The following is a 20,037-nucleotide window of genomic DNA, read 5'->3' on the forward strand; positions in this document are numbered from 1 at the left end:
CAGCAGATGGTATGTCATCCCACAGGCTCTGGACCATTGTGTTTTTGTTGCTTCTTGTCTCCACATCCTGCACTTTTTCTTAATGTTTAGACCCTGGTTTGATTCTTGAGCTTCCCTGGTGGCTCAGCTAGTAAAGAATCTGCCTGCGATGCAGGAGACCTGGGTTTGATCCCTGGGTTGGGAAGATCTGCTGGAGAAGGGATAGGCTACCCACTCCAGTATTCTGGCCTGGAGAACTCCATGGACTGAGTGACTTTCACTTTCACTTTTCATACACACAATGACCTGTCCCAGGTCCATTTTCTGCATTGGATTAGTGGGTAGGCAACCCTGTCCTAGGGTGCCCACTGTCCTTACCCAGTACCAGGCACATAAGTATTTGTTGAGTATAGAACCTCATCAATGAATAAATGAATGAGGAAGTGAAGAACTGGAGACAGAAGGGAGAGGACGAAATGGCTTAGTCTCAAACCCCACCTCAAATTACTCACACAGGTGACAGAGGGAGAGGTTAATATGTCAGAGACAGCTCCCAGACCTCCTGTGAGACTGCCGAACACTTACCTGCACCATCTGTTTGGTTCTTAATGGCTGTGGTTTTCATCATTTTCTCACTGAAGGAAAGAAAAAAAAGAGAGTCAGCTCTGCAGTTTCCAAAATGCTTCTCTTCCCCGCTTCCATTCACTATTCCAAGCAATCAGCAGCAGCTATTGATGGTGTCAAGCAATGAAGGTATTCCCGCATCAGCACCAATATTGGCCAGAATGGAAAAGGCTTCCCAGGTGTGCAGCGGAGGCGCACTCATGACTTTTGGATGATGGAGGATGTGGAGGTGTGCAGAGGGCGGTGGCAGGCACTGCGCAGTGTCCACAAAGCCACATGCACTGGGAAGCCCATTTACCCTTCTTGGGCCAAAGTGGTACCTTCGGCCAAGAATTACTGGAAAGACAGACAGACAAACAAACCATGATTCATAGAGATGTGGGTATTTTCAGCCTTGAAATGATTACAAGAAAACGATTGGAATGAATGCATGATCTTAATCATTAAAGAGAAACAGATTGAATTAATTTTGAATGGGTTTGCTTTCTTTTTTTTACCTAGAGGCATCTTTGCTATTACTTGTAAGGGGCCCTTTAAAAAGCGCAGACTGAACAAGGCCAGTTAAACTGGCAATCTGTTTCTCCATGGCTTGCATTCTCTCTCTGTAAAACAAGAGAATTGTTTGTTAAAGCTGTGTTGACTTTTCAGACTGGTTGTTGAGGGCAGTGATCATCTGAGGGTTATAAAAGGTTCCACCTCCACCGAGCAGGCCTCCAAAGTTCAGCCCCACCTGGCTTGGAGAAGCAAATGAGCCTGCAAATCCCCGCCGAGTTTGAGATCTGATGGTCAGAGATGAGTATTAACCCAATGATCTTACTAAAAAGACCCGGAGAGACTGGCAGAGGCCTCATGGAAAACAGAAAAGCTTCTCCCTTGGAAATAATTCTCTTTGCACATCTTTGTGCTTTTGAGCCTTCCTGCCCTGCTTTTGCTATTTGTTCTCTGCACAAGATGGGTCCCAGGCCAGTCAGGGGAGGGAGTGGGCCAGGAACACACACTTTCAAGCTGTGCTCCTTCCAAGGCTGCCAATTTTGGTGTGAATGATGGAGACCCTCATTGTGGTGCCCGGAGTAGGACCTGCTGCACAGCCCAAGAGTACACAAGTAACTGTCTCTTGAGAGCACGGTAAAGTGTGCTTGAAATCAATGTCTTCACACTAGAGGGCAGAGAGTCCTCAAATCGATGCCATAGGAATCTGAAGGCTTTTACGGATCCAGAGGGGAAAACAATTACCCCCACCAACTTGGTTATCTCAAGACACAAATGAAAACTCTTCTCAGTTTTTAAATCATGCACAGATACTACGCCTCTCTGTTCAAGGCTCTCCAAGGCTACATACGATTCATTTGGCTTCTGAAACAGGCTCACATTTCTGTACGTCAGAGCAACAACAGTGTCATGGAACTATCACCGTTATTTCCAACACATTACAGAGTCACCATCACAGAGCGACCTGTGCTAAGGACAGAGTCAACACACAAGTCATGGCAGGATCCAGTTCTTCTTGCTCAGTAGTTCAAGAGAATAAAAGAAGAATTAGAACAGTGTGGACACCTGGACTGCCATTGTCCCCTCATCAACAAGTGTCAAGTCCCAGCCCAAGGCAGAGACGCGACCCCCCACTCTTCTCCAGGGGTGGGGGGCATCTCAGTCCCATGGGCCTCTTGGAGTGTGAGCAATGGTGAAGATTCCTGGGCAACAAACAGCACATTCAGACACTGTGGCTTTTAAATACAAGCCAATCACTTTATCTGGTACCCAATGGAAAAGGCCATGGTGGTCCGTTCTTTCACTTGAACAAAACTGGTTATGTTGGACTTCACAAGAGATGCTACATCTGTATCTTGAACTTCAAGGCAAGTAAGAGGATTTTCAAGAGTAATTTTGCTCATTCACAGTTTTTTGGCTTTGCACTTTGCCTTTGGAATATAACCCTCAGTGATGTAGAAAACACTGAGATTCATTTCACAGTTACGAGCTTCTGACTTCAGAATTTCACGCATTTTTCTTTAGTTTACAATGAATGGTTATGTCACAATATTGAGTTTCTAGGATGTAAGTCATGCAGTCTGGAGGATTAATGGTTGTCAACCCACCACGGGGTGGGACCAGGGGGGTGGGAATTATTAGTAGTAGGATCTCTCTTAAGCAGTGAGCAGAGATATGCATCTACCTGGAGTGACGTTCCAAGTGTTTTAAACCTCTGAGCTGTTGAGCATTTTCAGTCACATGTGTGTTCTCAGCGTCCTGTTTGTCATAAAGCCAGGCATGGGGCAAAGAGAAAAATTAGTAAGAAATCCCACTCAAGAAGGCAGGTTAGGGACTTCCCTGGTGGTCCAGTGGTTAGGGATCCACCTTGCAGATGCAGGGGACGCAGGTTTGATCCCTTGTTGGGGAACTAAGATCCCACCTGCGATGGAGCAACTAACCCCACGCGCCACAACTGTGGAGTCCATGGGCTGCAACCAAAGAGCCACGCAATGGCGATCCCGTGTGCGGCAGCTATGACCCCGACACAGTCAAATAAATAGTTAATAAATACAAAAAGGAAGAAAAAAAACAGGTTAATCAATACCCATTGGAGATCCGAAGTTTATCAGACCCCAAGTTGCAAGGCGCCTCAGGACTGATGGGGTGGTAGCTGGTCTCCACGTGTGGGGCACACACACATGCGTTCCGGGTGGACATTGAACAGAATCCCCAGTCTTCCCATGGTAATGCTGGAAGCCAAACTCATGACGCCTAGAGCAGGGGTGCTCTCAGAACTACCTTGAGAGGCACTGGTTTACCCCTCTTATTCAATCCTAGGCAAATACAAAGGGTTTCTTTTCAAGTGGGAAAGCAGGGACTTCCGTGCTGGTCCAGAGGCTAAGACTCCGTGTTCCCAACATAGGGGGCCCAAGTTCAATCCCTGGTCTGGGAACTAGATCCCATATGCTAAGAGCCAGATGGGAACTAGATCACATATGCCAGAACTCAAGGGTCGGCACGCTGCACCTGCCTCAACTAAGACGCAATGCAGCCAAGTAAGTAAATATATATTTTTACAAAGTGGCAGGACATTCTTTTGGTTAGGAAGAGGCTTAATGGATTCTTTGAAGCTGCAGTGCGGGATACAAAGGCATGGTGACAAGCTAACTGCCCCCAGGAGACAATAATATCAGGAGATGTTAGCAGTAGGTCAGTCCACAGCTACAGAGAATGAGCAGGAGTCCCCGGGGGACAGAAAGGGCAGATGGAGCCCAGTGCTGGCCTAGGCACAGCACTGATCAGGGCTACATCAGTGTTCTCTCTGGTCCCTCTTTGGTCACCAGCTATCATGACCTGTCTAACAAAGCACCAGAATCCATCCAGATTCAGCAGATTCATCCCCAGGGGGAGAACTGCAGAATGGTACAGCACACGTGGGTCCTCTCAGAGAGGCACCCACAGGGTTTCCCACATGCCTTTGGCATCCTCCTTGGCTCAGCTGGTACTTGGCCTCTCACCGTTCTTACCCCAGACAATGCTTTTAGGATGAAGAGAAAGAAAACCCCCGAACGGCACCCCACTCTCCTGACTTCTAGGAATGACATGGACGTAGCCTGCAGAACTGCCTGGGATGAGGGTCTAGATGTTTTGGAGCGAAAATCCTGCATTCAGTCCAGATACGCACATGCTTGTCCTTCTGTTTGCATCTGTGAGGACAGGACTAGAAGCTCCTTGGGTGGCCTCCTCCAGGCTATGTCACCAGTGGGGTCACCAGGAAGGAGAGAAGATCCATCAGAACGTGGAGAGCTCAGTACTCTTGAGCTTGACAGCCGAGGAGGGAGCGATTCTCTCCCCATGCCCAGCAGACAGTGCGTGCCCCAGGCGCTGCGCACAGATTGCACGTGCGTGTTCCACTGTCTCGGCCAAAACCACTTTACAAAAATACAATTCTTTTGACACATGGTAATGAGAAAACTTTTCCCCTCCTGTTTAATCATCAAAGTGTTTCTGGTTTCAGGATTCATTTGAAGGAGATTATCTGATTTATAAATTCATAAATAAGATTGTCTTTCCATTTCATGGCTGGTAATCTGGAAACAATTTTATGGTTTAACTAAATTACAGCAACTGGAAACTTCGGCAGCCTTCTCCCATGATGAAATGTTATGGAGTATGTTTTAAATGTGAAAGGGGGAAGAAAGAGAAATGCAGTGGAAGAAGAGAAATTGAAACAACCCTGTCATTTCACTGCAGTGGCAATTTTGTATGATAATCATCAGAATATTAAAGACGCTCAAGCTAATTCTTGCCAATATCGCTGGTTTAAGGTATTCCAGGGTGGGTATAATTACTGTTGAAAAGATGGCTTAAAAGTGATTTCATAGACCATTTTATTTCATTCCATAAACCATATTTATGTGATTAGTATGTACGGTTAACTAGTCATTTAGTGTTATAAGTCAGCCTGGCTCAATGAATCTTCTTGGGGCCCAAGCATAATATTAATAAAAAATTCAAATCCAATCCAGAGAAAGTGCTGATCTCAGTATTAAATTCCTGCTGCTACAACCAGCTTTCCTGCAAGTCCCATGTCTGTCTGTGAAGATGGAGTAAAACCCAGACTGCTCGTGGTCTGCTCTCTGTCTGCAGAGTCTAGAAAAGGGGGTAATGAGAATATCCATTCATACAAGTTTTTGATTCAGCGTTTTGTGACTGGGGACTTGTCTTTGGACTGACCGAGGCCTCATGAAGCCTGAATTAAGTCTTTATCGTTGTGCATCTAGGTAAGTGAATGGCTATTAAAAACCCGGAGTATGATACTGGTAATTCCCCTATAATGAATCCTTAAGGACATGTTTTTAAATATCCAAAAGAAGTGCTGGGAGCTGGCTGATAACAGCCTACCAAGCTGAAGTGACTAAACTCCCAGTCCGCCTTCACCTTGGCAACCAGCTACTAACCTTGGAAACTGATGGTACGGGATACTCAGTATCAACTGTAGTAACCAGGGCTGGCTTTTCTGAGAGTACTAACTAGGTGGTTCCCTGTTCACTTCTGGTTCTAATATTTTATGGGTTTTTTTTTTTTTCTGGTTTCTGCTCATTCCTTGTTATCTCTCTCCCCTCAGAAAGTTATAAATGGTCAATGAGTCACCAACAAACATTTCTGGGCACTTAATACGTGCTAGGTGCCACATGAGCCAATGCACAGCCAGCAGTGAGTCAGGTATTATCATCCTTAAGCAATACCTTCCTCTCACAAAGTCCATTTTTTTTCTTGGGAGCAATCTAAGTGACCTAAAACCCTTTCATCTTGGCAGTGCCAACAGCGTTCTCCAGAACCGAAGAGTGAACAGGTTTAAAGCAAGGCTGTGCCCTTGTTTGTTCCTGCCCTGATGCTTCGGCATTAGAGGAAAAAATACCAGAGTTATTAAAGACACTGTTTTTAGATGAGTTCAACAGAGCACTGGAATTCAAATGATCTGAATTTGTGGTAAAGCTTTAAATAAAGGACTCTGAGCCATGAACTCAGTTCTTCTGCCCAATGTGAACCTTTTGGTGAAAAAGGGCCGGTAACTGAAGACATACTTCCAAAAATGCCCAGTAAATTTAACTTCTCATGGAAACACCTAGATTTATTGAGGATATTGGTGGAGTTGGTGATATCTGAGTGGGGCTACCATGGCAAGTACCTGTAAGTATCTTGGAGGTCTTGGTACTGTCTGGGCACCACTCCACGCTCCTGAGGGATACTGACCATGTCGTGTGCCTTTGTTCGCATCCTCAGTCCTTAGAGGAGGAGGACTGGGCACCCAGAGGGTCACAAAGAAGTGCTGTCTACAACCCTGACACTCAAGGCTGCTCTCTCTCCCTTGCCCTAAAGGAGACTAGGGCTCTTCTGCTTTCCCTTTATCACTTCAGTCCATCATCTGTCCAAACCCTCCACACCTCCCCCCTGCTTCTGCGTTCTGCATTACTCATCCTTCAGTTCCCTACCAGCATTCAGGACATTCCCTCACATCCTCGTATGACTTCAGCACAGAAAGCTGGCCTCCTGTCTGCCACCCCCCAGACCATCACCTTATGTAGCTTCAGTATCCACACTGATAACCCTTTCAGCAAGTTGGCACCACAGATCCTCAAACTCTTCTTCAGACATCCCCTGACCTTAAAATCCTTACTCAGAAAAAAAAAAAAAATCCTTACTCAGTATGACTTCACATTCTGGATTTGAAAACTCCAAAATCGTCTTTAAAAACAGCAATCTTTGGGGACTTCCCAGGTGGTCCAGTGGCTAAGACTCTGAGCTTCCAATGCAGGAGGCCTGGGTTCAATCCCCGGTTGGGGAACTAGATTCCACATGTAACGACTAGCAGATTCTGCACGCTGCCACTGAAACATCCCACACACCGCAATGAAGATGGGAGATTCTGTTGCCACGACTAAGACTGGCACAGCCCCGCCCCTCCACACACAAAAGAACAGCAAACTCTGGTTGTCTTCTGTTCTCTTGGTAACACAGACCAGCTCTGTGCCTGCATGCTGGCCTTTCCTCCTCCATCCCCTGCCATCAGTACTGTCTGGAAGTTCCTTTTAATTTTCCTGCTGTTTACCCCGCGGACTCCTCTCATACTCTCCTCTGTCCTGACCTCTATCTCAGTCTTGCTGTCTTTCCGCTGGGATGACTTTGCTCCTGGCTGAGGAGCAGAAGGGATGAGACGAAATAGACCAGCGTGGGGCAGTGAGGTTGAGAGCAACGGCTGCTGGAGCATCAAGGCATCTTTGGATACAGATCTGTGAGCATCCTCTGGCGTCCAGTGTGGAGTATGACCAACGACATCAATAAGACTCCAAGACTTTCAGCCCAAGTACTGGATGAAAGAAGTGGTCATACCCAAGGTGGGAAGACTGGAGTCCAGAGTCAGGAAAAGCCCCAGCAAGTTCCAACGCAGCAAGCCAGTGAACGAGTTCACGGCAGGGAACGTTAAGAGGCTGAATGAACTTGGCACACAGAGGAAACAGGGCCTGCCTTCCCTCAAGGGGCTTGCACCCCTTATTAAAAAGAGGCACCCCTTCGCTTACCCTCTTAACCCAACAAGAACCGCATCCTGCCAGACACAAAATTCTAGATTCACGTACTTTTCTAGATGGAAGGAACTTACTTTAGACCCCCACAGTTTTCTTTCCATTGTGGTTTGGTGATCTCGACCGAAGCAAAGGAAAAAAAAAAAAAAGGTGTGACGGGCCCAGAGGCCGTGCAATGCTCAGCCACACCCAGGCCTGTGTGTGGCAGGATCACCCATTGGGAGAGGGCTCTGCCCAGCACAGCACTGCACCTGGAAACGCTCCAGGTCGCCTTTAATCTATTTCACAACCTCGTTTCTAGGCGGGCCGCTCTGGCTGAGACCAGAGCACAGTCCCAAGTCAGCTCGTGAACACACCGTCCCCAAATGGCCCGCACACCGCTGCTAGTCTGTGCGAAGCGGGTATGGCTTCACCGCGTTGTGTCACAAGGTCTTGTGTTTTAAAACCTTTTTATGCTCTACTGGAATAGAGCCGATCAACAACGCTGCTGTGATAGTTTTCAAGTGGGCAGCAGAGGAATGCAGCCATACATATACAGGCAGCCATTCTCCCCAAACCCCTTCCTATCTAGTCTGCCACATACACGAGGTCTCTTATTTATGGATAACTTTGCAGTTCACAAGGTGCTTCTATACCCATTTTTATTTCAACAGGACCCGGAGGAGGTTCTGTTGCCATCTGGATGCCGACTAGAACCCTAGCTGCCATCCCCTGGTTACAAAGACACTGAGGCTTCCTGCTTGACAAGGACCCAGGGCAAGATGTAAGAAAACACAACTGGTCTCCTGTCCCCCACCCCGCCTCCAGTGCTCCCCGCTAGGCTCTGGGCCACCGCCTCCCGTGACTCACCCACTGTCTGGGGTGAGGCTCCACTTCCCGAGTGAGAGCCCTTGCTCCCCAGGGCAAGCCTCCACCCTGCATGAAATCACCCGCTTTGCATTTTCTTTCTCTTACCTGAGGGCAATTTTTAATATTCCTGCTCTGGAAGTGACATCTCTCTCTCTCTTTTTTTTTTTCGGTACAGGTACAAACCAGAATGAATAGCTGTTTGTTCCTATTCTGGCTGTCTCATCACAGGCCTGTATTTGACCTTCCAAAGAGTATTAGAGGCTATGGGGTGACGGTCTTTTGAGTGACCCTAAGGGGGCTATGGAAGGAAGCTCCCCACTCCCACCTGCTTTAAAAAAATATTTTTTTATTGTATATTTGCTTTACAATGTTATGTTAGTTCTTATGTACAGCAAAATGAATCAGCTATATATATATATATATATCCCCTCTTTTTTGGATTTTCTTCCCGTTTAGTCACCACAGACCACTGAGTAGAGGTCCCTGTGCTGTACAGAAGGTTCTCATTTGTTATCTATTTTATATAGAGTATCAATAGGGTATATATGTTAATCCCAATCTCCCAATTCATCCTGATCCCCTCCTTTCCCCATTGGTGTCCATACATTTGTTCTCTACGTCTCGATTTCTGCTTTGTAAATAAGATCATCTGTACTAATTTTTTCAGATTCTACATATTATACGATATTTTTCTTTCTGACTTACTTCACTCTGTATGACAATCTCTAGGTCCATCCACATTTCTGCAAATGGCCCAGTTTCATTCCTTTTTATGGCTGAGTAACATTCCATTGTACATACGCACCACATCTTTCCCCCTTCCTCTGTTGGCCATTGAGGTTACGTCCATACTATTGTGAGTAGTGCTGCAATGAACACTGGGGTGCATGTGTCTTTCTGTACTTGCTTTTGATCTGCAAAATCTCAAGGTGGACTCCAAAGAAATAAGATAATGATTCTTAGGGAAAAGGAGGAAAGCATTTCCTATTCTTGGTGCCTCTCAGGTTTCTCTCTTATCTTCTTAGATCCCTGTGCTTGTTGGAAAAGTCAGGACACCCGGCCTTCATTACAAAGACCAAGAAACCCTGAGCTGCATGAGAGTGAAAACAGCATTTGACCCGAGAAGTAGCCATCATTGGTCCTTTGAGAAATGTCCTGTTTCTCCTTCTAAAAGTCTGCAAAAAGAGATTATTTCCTTTCATCCTACACTGTTAGTGGCAATGTCAATTGGTGTAGCCAGTTTGGAAAACAGTACAGAGGTTCCTTCGAAAACTAAATATAGAGTTGTTATATGATCCAGCAATCCCACTCCCTGAGCATATATCCAGAAGAGACAAAAACTCTAATTTGAAAAGATACATGCACCCCGATGTTCATAACAGCACTATGCACAATAGCCAAGACACAGTAGCAACCTAAATGTCCACCAACAAATGAATGGATAAAGAAGACACAGCACATATACAGTATAACAAAATACTACTCAGCCATAAAGAAGGATGAAATACTGCCTTTTGTAGCAACATGGACAGACCTAGAGATTATCATACTAAGTGAAGTAAGACAGAGAAAGACATGCCATATGATATCACTTGTACATGGAATCTAAAACACAACACAGGGGCTTCCCTGGTGGGCCAGTGGCTAAGACTCCATGCTCCCAGTGCAGGGGGCCCGGGTTTGATCCCTGGTCAGGGAACTAGATCCCACATGCCACAACTGAGAGTCCACATTCAGTGACTAAAAATCTCACAAGCTACACAGAAAGATCCTTTACATGGCAGTAAAGAGCCGATGTGTTGCAGCTAAGACCCAATGTAGCTAAATAAATAACTGGTAAAATATGACACAAACGAACTTATCTACAAAGCAGAAATAAACTCACAAACGTAGAGAACAGACCACTTATGGCTGCCAAAGAAAAGGAGGGCTGGGGGAGGGATGGATAGGGGAGTCTGGGATTAGCAGGTGCAAACTATTATAAATAGGATGGCTAAACAACAGGGTCTTGCTGTATAGCCCAGGGAACTGTGTTCAATGCCCTGTGATAAACTATATGGAAAAGAATATGAATCACTTTGCTGTAGAGCAGAAATCAACATAATGTAAATAACTCTACTTCAATAAATTCTTAATGGTTTTAAAAAAGACTGGGTCCCTTCAGCTCCAGAGACGGAGAGAGGGGAGGTGTTTACTGGCAATACACATTGACCCTATAAGAGTCAATGCAGACTTTTTAAGACCCACAATTTTTGGAAGTTCAAATTAACGCTTGCTGCTGCTGCTAAGTCGCTTCAGTCATGTCCGACTCTGTGTGACCCAATAGACGGCAGCCCACCAGGCTCCCCCATCCCTGGGATTCTCCAGGCAAGAACACTGGAGTGGGTTGCCATTTCCTTCTCCAGTGCAGGAAAGTGAAAGTGAAGTCGCTCAGTTGTGTCTGACCCTCAGCAACCCCATGGACTACAGCCTACCAGGCTCCTCCATCCATGGGATTTTCCAGGCAGGAGTACTGGAGTGGGATGCCATCACCTTCTCCAAATTAATGCTTAGACCTGGCTATAATTCTGAATCACTTCATTTATGAACAATAAAGTCCCAAATTCAAATAAAGAGAAGTGTCATCTCTGTGAACTCCACCAGACAGCAGGACAACTACTCCCAAGAAAGGCTGGATGGTTGGGACATCATGGCGGCCCCGGATTGATTACCCAGCCACTGAGCCGTCAGGCTACTTAGACAGGCTGGGGTGCAGCCACACTGAACCTGCAGGGAAACTAAATCTTGCCAGGCTGAACCTAAACATGTTCACCTGAACATGAATTCCTCTTCTCTTTGAAGAAAGAGGTTTTAGTCGGCAAGGAAAGGGGCTTAACTGAGTCTCACAGAGTTTAGGTTGTTCTTAGTTTCTGGTTTCAGACCTAAGGCATCTGACTGGCAGCATCTCATGAATAGTCAAGGAAGATGCAGGGGTACATTTTAATGTCATCTAATTAGTGGCAGGTGATGGCTTTCCCTTTTGAGAAACTGGTTTGTGAGAGCTTTTCGACAGTCCTTCCACTGGTATTTTTGATACAGTATCCCCGGGGTAAGAGTAGGGCTGTCTTCAGACATTTGTCAGTTGGTTGAGTATCATGTTTACCAGACAGCTCTTGACTGAACTCAGTCGTCTAAGGAATGACTAGCAAATATTACTTATCCATAAAGTTATATTCCTGTGAATGAAGTCGTAATTCAATTTCTCAGCACCTCTGAAATCTGAAACTGGCAAGACATCAAATCCAGATGTCATTTTTCTTGGTAGCATAATGGGAGAGATACAGCAAATTCTGGATACAGATCAATCTGTCTTTCCAAATGGTATCTTTTCATTCCATTATGTAAATTCCTTAAATGCGTGCCCATCTCAGTCGGTATTCTCATGAAAGCATCCAGCCCAGCCTAAGTTCAGGGAAGTGCTCCCGTTTCTGCATTCATAGCAATTACTCTCTGTATCACTTCTTTGGAATTAATTACGTACAAGCCGTCCCCAAAATATCGCAGGCTTGTAAATGAAAAGTTTTCTTCTACTTTCATTGTTTAGAACTTGGAATAAGCGGTGGTTGAATCTCCAGCTGGCCCATGCACGCCTCTTTAACCCACAGTGTATTATTAGTCCTTTCATTGTTCCTCATTGTTTTCAAGGAAAACGTGTCCTGACTTCCAGCTGAACTTGGAGATGCTGGGAGCGAATCTCCCACTGCAGCTCCAGCCTCAAGGAAAGACACTTGCCCCTGAGTGACTTGCACATCCTCCTCTCTTTTCTGTGCTTCACTGGGAGACCCTGCCTTTCTTAGGATGACAAAAAGATCAGCCCTGAGCATCACCTACGAATGCAATCCTATTGTTGCGGTTGTTCTTAAAAACCAGTTTTTTAACATGCACTGGCGACTCCAAAGCTTCCTGCACTGAACTGTGGCATGGCTTACATGCTTATAATATGCTTTTAATGTTTTATGACTATCTTCCCAGTTCGTATTCCTTGTAGGTGGGGACATATCTAAGTTTCTGCAAAGCATGCAGTCCCCAGCTAAGTACATAAAGAGAAGCTCAATAAACATTTATTGATCCCTAATTAGAGCTACACGGGAAAGCAATTCAGACAACAGCTGAATCGGTCAGGCACCATTAGGCATCAAAACAGGCATCTGATAACCTAATAACTTCAGCTCTACCTGGTTAGGTGTCCTTATCATCAGTCATACTGCTCGGGTGCAACTGGAAAAACATGCTGTCATCCTGGCTTGTCTCTTAGCTCCTGGACTCAAGTCAATGTGTAACCCCCATTACTCTCCTGAGAGGGACTTAAAAGTGGCTTTGATACTCTGAACATTCTCATTTTGATGTTTAATCCCAGCTAATTCCATTCTTTGTGCATGCTTATGTTTATTGTCTCCTGTACTCCCTACCTGCTTTAAGTTTTTTCCTGGCATTCTATTTAACAATTGTCTCCCTGCTTCCTCTGGTATAGTCTTTCGTCCTCGCCATCTCGCCTGTATATTAATCTTGGGCTTAGTAGCATTAGTAGAGTACTTTGCTCAAACCAGGAACTCTCCAGCGCTTAATCTATGTCAGGGAGGGCACAGGCAATTAATTGTAATGAACTGTTCCATTGTATGAGGTAGGTGCTATGATTATCTCCATTTTACAGATGAGCAAATTGAGGCAGAGCGAGACTCAGTGATCTGTCCAACTTCCAACTGCTAGCAAGTGTCAGAACAGGGACTCGAACTCAGGTTACCTTGCTTTGGAGATCATGTTTGTAAACATGACGATACTGCCTCTCAGTAAACGGTTGATCACAGGTTGACTGAATCAAGGTGACAACAGCAAGTTCTAACAATATAGAAGCTGCTTTACCAAGACGTAAGGGTAGAACTGAAGTAATAATTGGCAAGATCCATGGTTTGGATTTGACAGCTTCTGGAGACATCTTTGGTTTTCCTGACTGGGCAGCATGTCAGGGGACTCTGATACTGCCGGGTAGTGGGCGGGATGGGGGAAGGTTGAAGCTGCTGATAAACATTCCAGAATGCACAGGTCAGGCCCAAAATATCAAGTGTGCAGAAGTAAAGAAACCCTGCTCTGGGAAGATCCCAAGTCTAATTACTGGGTTGGCCATAAAGTTCAGGTTTTTCCATAAGATAATGAACTTTTTGGCCAACCCGATACTCAGGAGACAACTGACGTGGCTCCTCTCTGACTATATATTAAAAAAAAAAAAAAAATCATTCTTTTTTCCATCTTTCATCTCTCTAGCAGGATACACAGTTTAGGAAGTCTCCAAAGGTCTGCTAGACACTGAACATTTTTAAATGACACAAATCTGAATTTAGACTTCGACTCAAGTCAGCTGGTAAACCAAGGATGTGTCCTATCCCTCAACGCTACCAACATGGTGATAGTTGGATTGGCATACATACACTATTGCTGCTATGTATAAATGGATACCTAACGAAAACCTACTGGGCAGCACAGGGAGCTCTACCGAGTGCTCCATGGTGACCTGAGTGGGAGGGAACTCCAAGGAAGAGGGGGTGTGTATACCTGTGGTTGATGCACTCCGCTGTAAGCAGAAACTAACACAACATTGTAAAGCAACTAGACTCCAGTAAAAAAAAAAAAAGAAGAAGACATCCAATGCTCACAAAATGGAAAGTAAGGTAAAATGATTAAGAACAGACACAAGCTACCAGTTAGGCTGCAGGCCTCCTCCTGTACATAGACATTTTCTTTCCTTTTCTTTCTAAGGCAGGAAATCTGCGAAGCTTTAGAAATCACAGTGGATTTCTTGTAGCTTTTCTCCACATACAGATGCCCAGACAGGCAAAAATTTGCTCCCAAGTGCATTCTTAACTAGTTTTATTGAATTTAGCTATTGTCAGTGCAGAATAAGTGTTAAAAATATGATCTCAGTTCAAGTTTACCATGTCTTGAAAAACGTTATATTAGCAGGAATCTGTCACACATTTGGAAGGAGAGCTATTAGTCACTTTGCAATGAGCACCCCTGAATTTTGAGTGTGATTTTGATATATTTCACATTATATGAGCCAAACTATAAATAGAAAATAGCAAAACATAAATGTCTTAGAGTTTTACAATTCTTAAGGGCTGTTTTATGTGCCATGGGTAGGGATAATGATGCTGTTTAATGAAGTAATTTTATAACCTTGGGAAGACAGCCTCACGCCTCCTGTCATCTGTCATACACCATCTCCCTGGCACTGGGCCTCACAGTCACATGGATCCACTGTCTTCTTGGAGTCCTTGATGATGGGAGATCATCTGGGTAAAACCATCTTACCACTCAAGGTCATTTTCTTTCCAGAAGCTCAGACTTGAGAATTAGAGTCAGCCCTCCATATTCACAGGTTTTGCTTCCTCAGACTCAACCAACTGCAGATTGACTGAATCTGCAGATATGGAACCATGGATGTGCAGGGCCGAATGAACTACAAATAAGAAACCTGTGGATCTGGGTACCCACGGGCTCCCAGAAACAACCCCCATGGATGACTGTACTATCATCAAGGTCAAAGCAGTTGTAATCCACTCTTGTACCTTGAAGTCCATGGCCATCCCAGGAAGAGGGTGCTACCTCAAATACGTTCTACACTGTGTTTTCCAGATCTATTATATATAATTTGTCATCACTAGATGCTTTGTGGAAGCATCTTTATAAGAAAAGAGATGCCAAATTCATTAAATCAAGGCACATGGACTAAGTACAAGATCAAAGTGAAATTACTTTGTCTTCAATACATTTTCAAGTCAGAGCTGTTAGCAAATTGTGTTAAAAAAAGTTACTGTTGGAAGTTTCCTAAGTGCAGATAAAAAAGAAAAATTTTCTGATTTTGAACATCCTGCAGTTATTGGGCTATTTCATAAATGTGGTCTTCGGAAAAGCATCTCAATCCAGCGGTGTCCCGAAGAAAGCCTCTCTACAGATTTCTCACTCTCCCTCCTGTGTTTCTGCAGCTGTCAATCTTAGATATAAAATTTCACTTGAGAGTTTCATGCAAGAAATCCTCAGATTTATTTGCTTTTTAGTAACATGAAATTGCAACAGAAATTGGTTTGGCACTTAATAAGACCCTAACTCTAAAAGTTAGACTCTTAGGGGCTGATGTTTCTTTACCAAATACTGGCACAGATTAAATATATCTAAAATAGCACCACAGTATAGGTGTGGCAGTGGACTATAATCTCGTGCTTTGGTAATTGTTTCTGGCATTCTTAAAATTTTCTTTGACATGGTGCTCACATTTATTTTGTCAAAATAAAATCTACCAAGAATGTTCTCTTCTTTCTTCCCCTGTTGCTTCATAATTGTGCTAATATACTAGCTGGGGCAGTTATATTTTAAATGACATGTATATATTTAGCAGCATAATTATGCAAATTTTACCATGTTGATGATTGTAAACATCCTTTCAGAGCAGCTACTTAGCATTCTGTCCTGGTTGAAATGCTTAGAATTCGCTCCCGAATTCACTTCACTGTTGGGTGAAGGTGGGGCTTACAGTTCTTCACCTACCAGGCAGACTACCACCTAGTGGTAAAAGGTATGGATTCTTTAATGCACCTGGACATTCTATGCCACTTACTGGCTTTGTAACCTTGGCAAGTTTCTTAACTTCTCTGAGCTCAGTTTCCACATCTGTAAAATAGGGATGGCAAAGGTATGGACCTTGCTGGGTCGTCATGATGATTACATCATATGATGTATGGAAACTACTTAACCTCGCATTTGGCCAAAACATGATAGCTACCATCAGTGTTATTGTATTATGCCCCGGCAGTACTGCATTTCAGCTTAGTCGTTAAGCTTTCCAGAAGAGTTTAGAATTGCAGTTGAAGAAGAGACCTGTCTAGTTAATGGGGTGGTGGGTGGGAGTGCTAACAGCAAATGTCCAGACTCAATTCTTTTTTACCAAACAAATCATTCTTTACATACTTTTTGTCATGTGCCTGGGTTGAGTTAGTGGGGACGTTTAGGTGTTTCAGTAATAGCAACTCTAAATGTACAGAGGGGAGTGTGTATGTGTGTATGTGTGTGTGTGTCTAGGGCTACAGGAGAAGGGAGTCTAGCCTACCCACATATATACAAGCACGCCAACCCTCCGGTTCTGCCCACTGGAGATAAGAGGATTAACAGGTGAGGAATCACGTAGGCAAAATGGGAGATAAAATTCCTCCTCTGCCAGTTCACATTTACAAGAATGGAAAAAAATTGAAAAATGTAAAACTGTATTCTAAAACTACAACTATATGTTAGAATATGGAAATGACAACAACATATATTTTAAGTGAACATTAATCTTATTTTAGAAAAATAATCAAATTTTCTAATACTTGTTATTCTAAAAAACTGCTAATCTGGATTTTCTAAAAGTAGCTGCTAACACATATGTAAGACAGAAATCCATAGCATTTTCTGAGCTTCAGTGAAAAAAAACCTCTGAGGAAACAAAGGACCTGAAAATATACTGATGCGTGTGTGTGCTAACTCGCTTCAGTCACGTCCAACTCTTTGTGACCCTATGGGCTGGAGCTTGCCAGGCTCCTCTGTCCTTGGGATTCTCAGGCAAGAATACTGGAGTGGTTGCCATGCCCTCCTCCAGGGGGTCTTCCCAGCCCAGGGACTGGACCCAAGTCTCTTACGTCTCCCGCGTTGCGAGGCAGGTTCCTTACCACTAGTGCCACCTGGGAAGCCCTGCACTGATGCTACTTAAGGCTAAAATTCACGACTGATCGGGGGCAGCAGAGAGGCGGTTCCACATAGCAGAGGGACCTTCATTTTGGTCCCACCCGTAACCCAATCCTGGGAACTGGGTTCACTGATGCCAGTTATATACACGGGTAACTGCATGCATAACAATGAAGCAGGTGCTGAGCAGGAAGCCAGACGCCATCACCGTCCACAGCGTGCCTGGAAATCAGCAGAGGGTGGGTGGCTTAACGAGATACATGGTGCAATCAAGCTCACGGTCCTCTCCTACCCTCAAGGTGGGTCAGCAGCGGGGTGGGGGAATGGGAGCAGGATGGATTCGAGCCCAGGAGATGGACAGGTTTTGTCTCCTGGAAGAAAGTCTTATGACTCCAAGTCTCATCCTATCAGGGACACACACTTCCCAACCAGCCCCTCACTGCCCACCAAGGGGGATGAACTGTCCTTTCTTAGATGCCCAGGGGGCAGACTCCCTTAAGGCCCATCTCGGCAGAGCCCCTCTAGTTGTGACACCGGTCTGTTCAAAGAGCCTCAGTATTTCTCCCACACCCCTCACCTTTCTATGGTCACAGGAGGTGTCCGTTTCCTTTGATTCTTAGCATGTAACTTCCTAAGGACTTTGGAAGAGAAAAAATGAATATCTTTTTCTGATTCTTAATTTTGCTTTGTCCTGAATAATCAAGTCAGTCACTGTTGCTGTTTTTTAATTTTTTTCCAGTTGTGTGAGAATGTTAGAGCTTTAAAAGAAACACAAAACTCTTGTTTATTCTCTTTCCATCTTCCTGGAATCTTTCTTTTGTGACCAGATGAGAGATGGCCCTTTCAGGATCAAAATCTGCCAAAGAGGACAGAACTTTCTGATTTGTGTGATTAAGATAGTAAGATAGACATTTCGCATTCCAGTCACAATTTTGGCCTTCTCTTTTACAAGGTTACGTAATAGTAAGTGATATGATCATTTTTGGTGAGGAGGAGGGAAGAGAGGTTCCGATAGGGTACTGAGTGGCTGAATGTCTGAATTGTAATTTTCACTCCCCTTCTGAATTCCTGTATGACCACAGGTCGCATGCTTAATCTCCTTTGAACTCTATTTCTTTGCCTAGATTTTTACAACTATAATTAATATATTTATTGCCTTCCATCAACAAATCCAGGCTAGAGAAATTCTGTCAAAATTGGCTTTTCTATAACTATAAATTTGAGGGTTTTCAAGATGTCGTATTAAGGTTCTAGGTGAATTACAAAAACATGTAAGTTAAAAAAAGAAATTTAAATACCCAGCATATCTTATCCACAAGAAAAACTTTGCTGATCTCAGTACCACTCCCAAATGAGTATTACATCAACACCATCCTAATTTTACGCAGATTTATGTTTTTATCACCCTGGATGACAGATAGTTACACATTCTTTTCATTTCCCCAAACCACATGAGAAAACAAAATTGCACTTCAAGAAAGAAAAACAAAACAAAACACAAACTGCCAGTTTAAACAGTGAACACTTGAACCACTCACTCCTTTTCAGTGGGAGATCAATAATGATCAGCTCTTGACTGGTTTGTCTGAATGGTTTCTTCTCATCTGCTAACCAATTTTCTTCTGAATGATTCAGATATGTACTAATGATGCTGCTGTTAGACCCACACGCGGGAGGCCCATTCTGACCCCTCTTGTTGGGGTGGCCCCTGGCCAACGACACTCAACCACCAGGTTTAGAAACTCCTTGCAGACAAGAACCACCTCTGATCCTACTTCCCCAGGCCCCCACCCCCTCCACCCAACACAACCCAGAGGGCGCACTGCTCAAGGCTGGTATTCAGCTAACTGCTGCTCTCTCCTGCTGACTCCTGTAAAGCAGCCCAAACACCCAGCAGGTGGGCACAGACCACCCTCGCAACACCCTCACCCCTTACCTGGTCTCTCGGTCTTTGGGTATGGTAGCCGTGCTGTAAGCAAACACCTGCTTCTCAACTAGAGGAGGGCCGAGGTCCACAATCCCAGATAATCCTGGAGTGGTCCGTGGCTTCTCAATGTACACCAAGGTGCCGGGCTCCTTCTTGAAGCCCTGGCGGCTGGGCGAGGCCCGGTCTGGCTGCAACGTGTGGGGGGGCCCGTGGGCGTTATGGTGACCGTGCATCTCCACCATCCTCAGGTCGCCAACTCGGTGAGGAGATGCCGGGGGCGTCTTGGCGCCCAGAGTGGGCAAGTGGCTCTCTGGGTATTTCCTTGGCTTCTGTCTGTACAGTGACTGCTCCATGTGCGTTTCCGCTTGCAGAGATGGGCTGCAGTAAGCACTGGCTGACCGAATGGCGGTGCGGTGATACGCGATGATGTGATCTGGGACATCCAGCGGGTGCCCGCCGTGCGAAGACGCTATGCTCATCCGCCCCTCGTGATAAAGGTAAGGGTCGGCATAGAAACCCTCATTCCGGTACATGGCGAGGTTTTTGCTGCTCATGTCTTCATCCGGCTTCACATCTCTTCTTTCCAGGATGGCGCTGGGGCTGGGGGAGATGGATCTGGAGACTGGCAGGCTGGAGAGTCTGTCCCTGGGGATGGTGGCATTACCAGGAACCACCATTGGGCGGGTGCCTCCATACGGAATTCTGGATGGAGAGGGAGGCATGGAATGGGGCACGGGAGTAGACGGAGGAGAGTTTGGAATAGCGTGGGGTGGAAGAGCTGTGGGTCCAGGTCGAGAGGCACCAGGGCCATCTCCTCTTGCATAAACAATTTCTCTCTGCATCTGGAAAGAA

At 45.0% G+C, this 20,037-nt stretch overlaps 1 protein-coding gene across 15 annotated transcripts in view; it reads right to left on the reverse strand.

Annotated features, from left to right (window-relative positions):
- KIAA1217 (KIAA1217 ortholog) overlaps positions 1 to 20,037 on the reverse strand; it is a 350,338-nt gene that overhangs the window by 54,237 nt on the left and 276,064 nt on the right. For 10 of the 15 annotated variants that reach the window (XM_040248530.1, XM_040248533.1, XM_040248524.1 and 7 more), the window contains 3 exons: positions 19,195 to 20,027; positions 1,101 to 1,205; positions 565 to 614 (listed from right to left, as the gene is read on the reverse strand). In XM_040248530.1, the coding sequence (XP_040104464.1) occupies positions 565 to 614; positions 1,101 to 1,205; positions 19,195 to 20,027 (988 nt within the window). The remainder of the gene's footprint in view (positions 1 to 564; positions 615 to 1,100; positions 1,206 to 19,194; positions 20,028 to 20,037) is intronic. The other 5 variants (XM_040248531.1, XM_040248532.1, XM_040248526.1 and 2 more) reach the window with 1 other exon arrangement.

The sequence above is a fragment of the Oryx dammah genome, unplaced genomic scaffold (assembly GCF_014754425.2).
Source record: "Oryx dammah isolate SB20612 unplaced genomic scaffold, SCBI_Odam_1.1 HiC_scaffold_10, whole genome shotgun sequence".
Classification (NCBI taxonomy): domain Eukaryota; kingdom Metazoa; phylum Chordata; class Mammalia; order Artiodactyla; family Bovidae; genus Oryx; species Oryx dammah.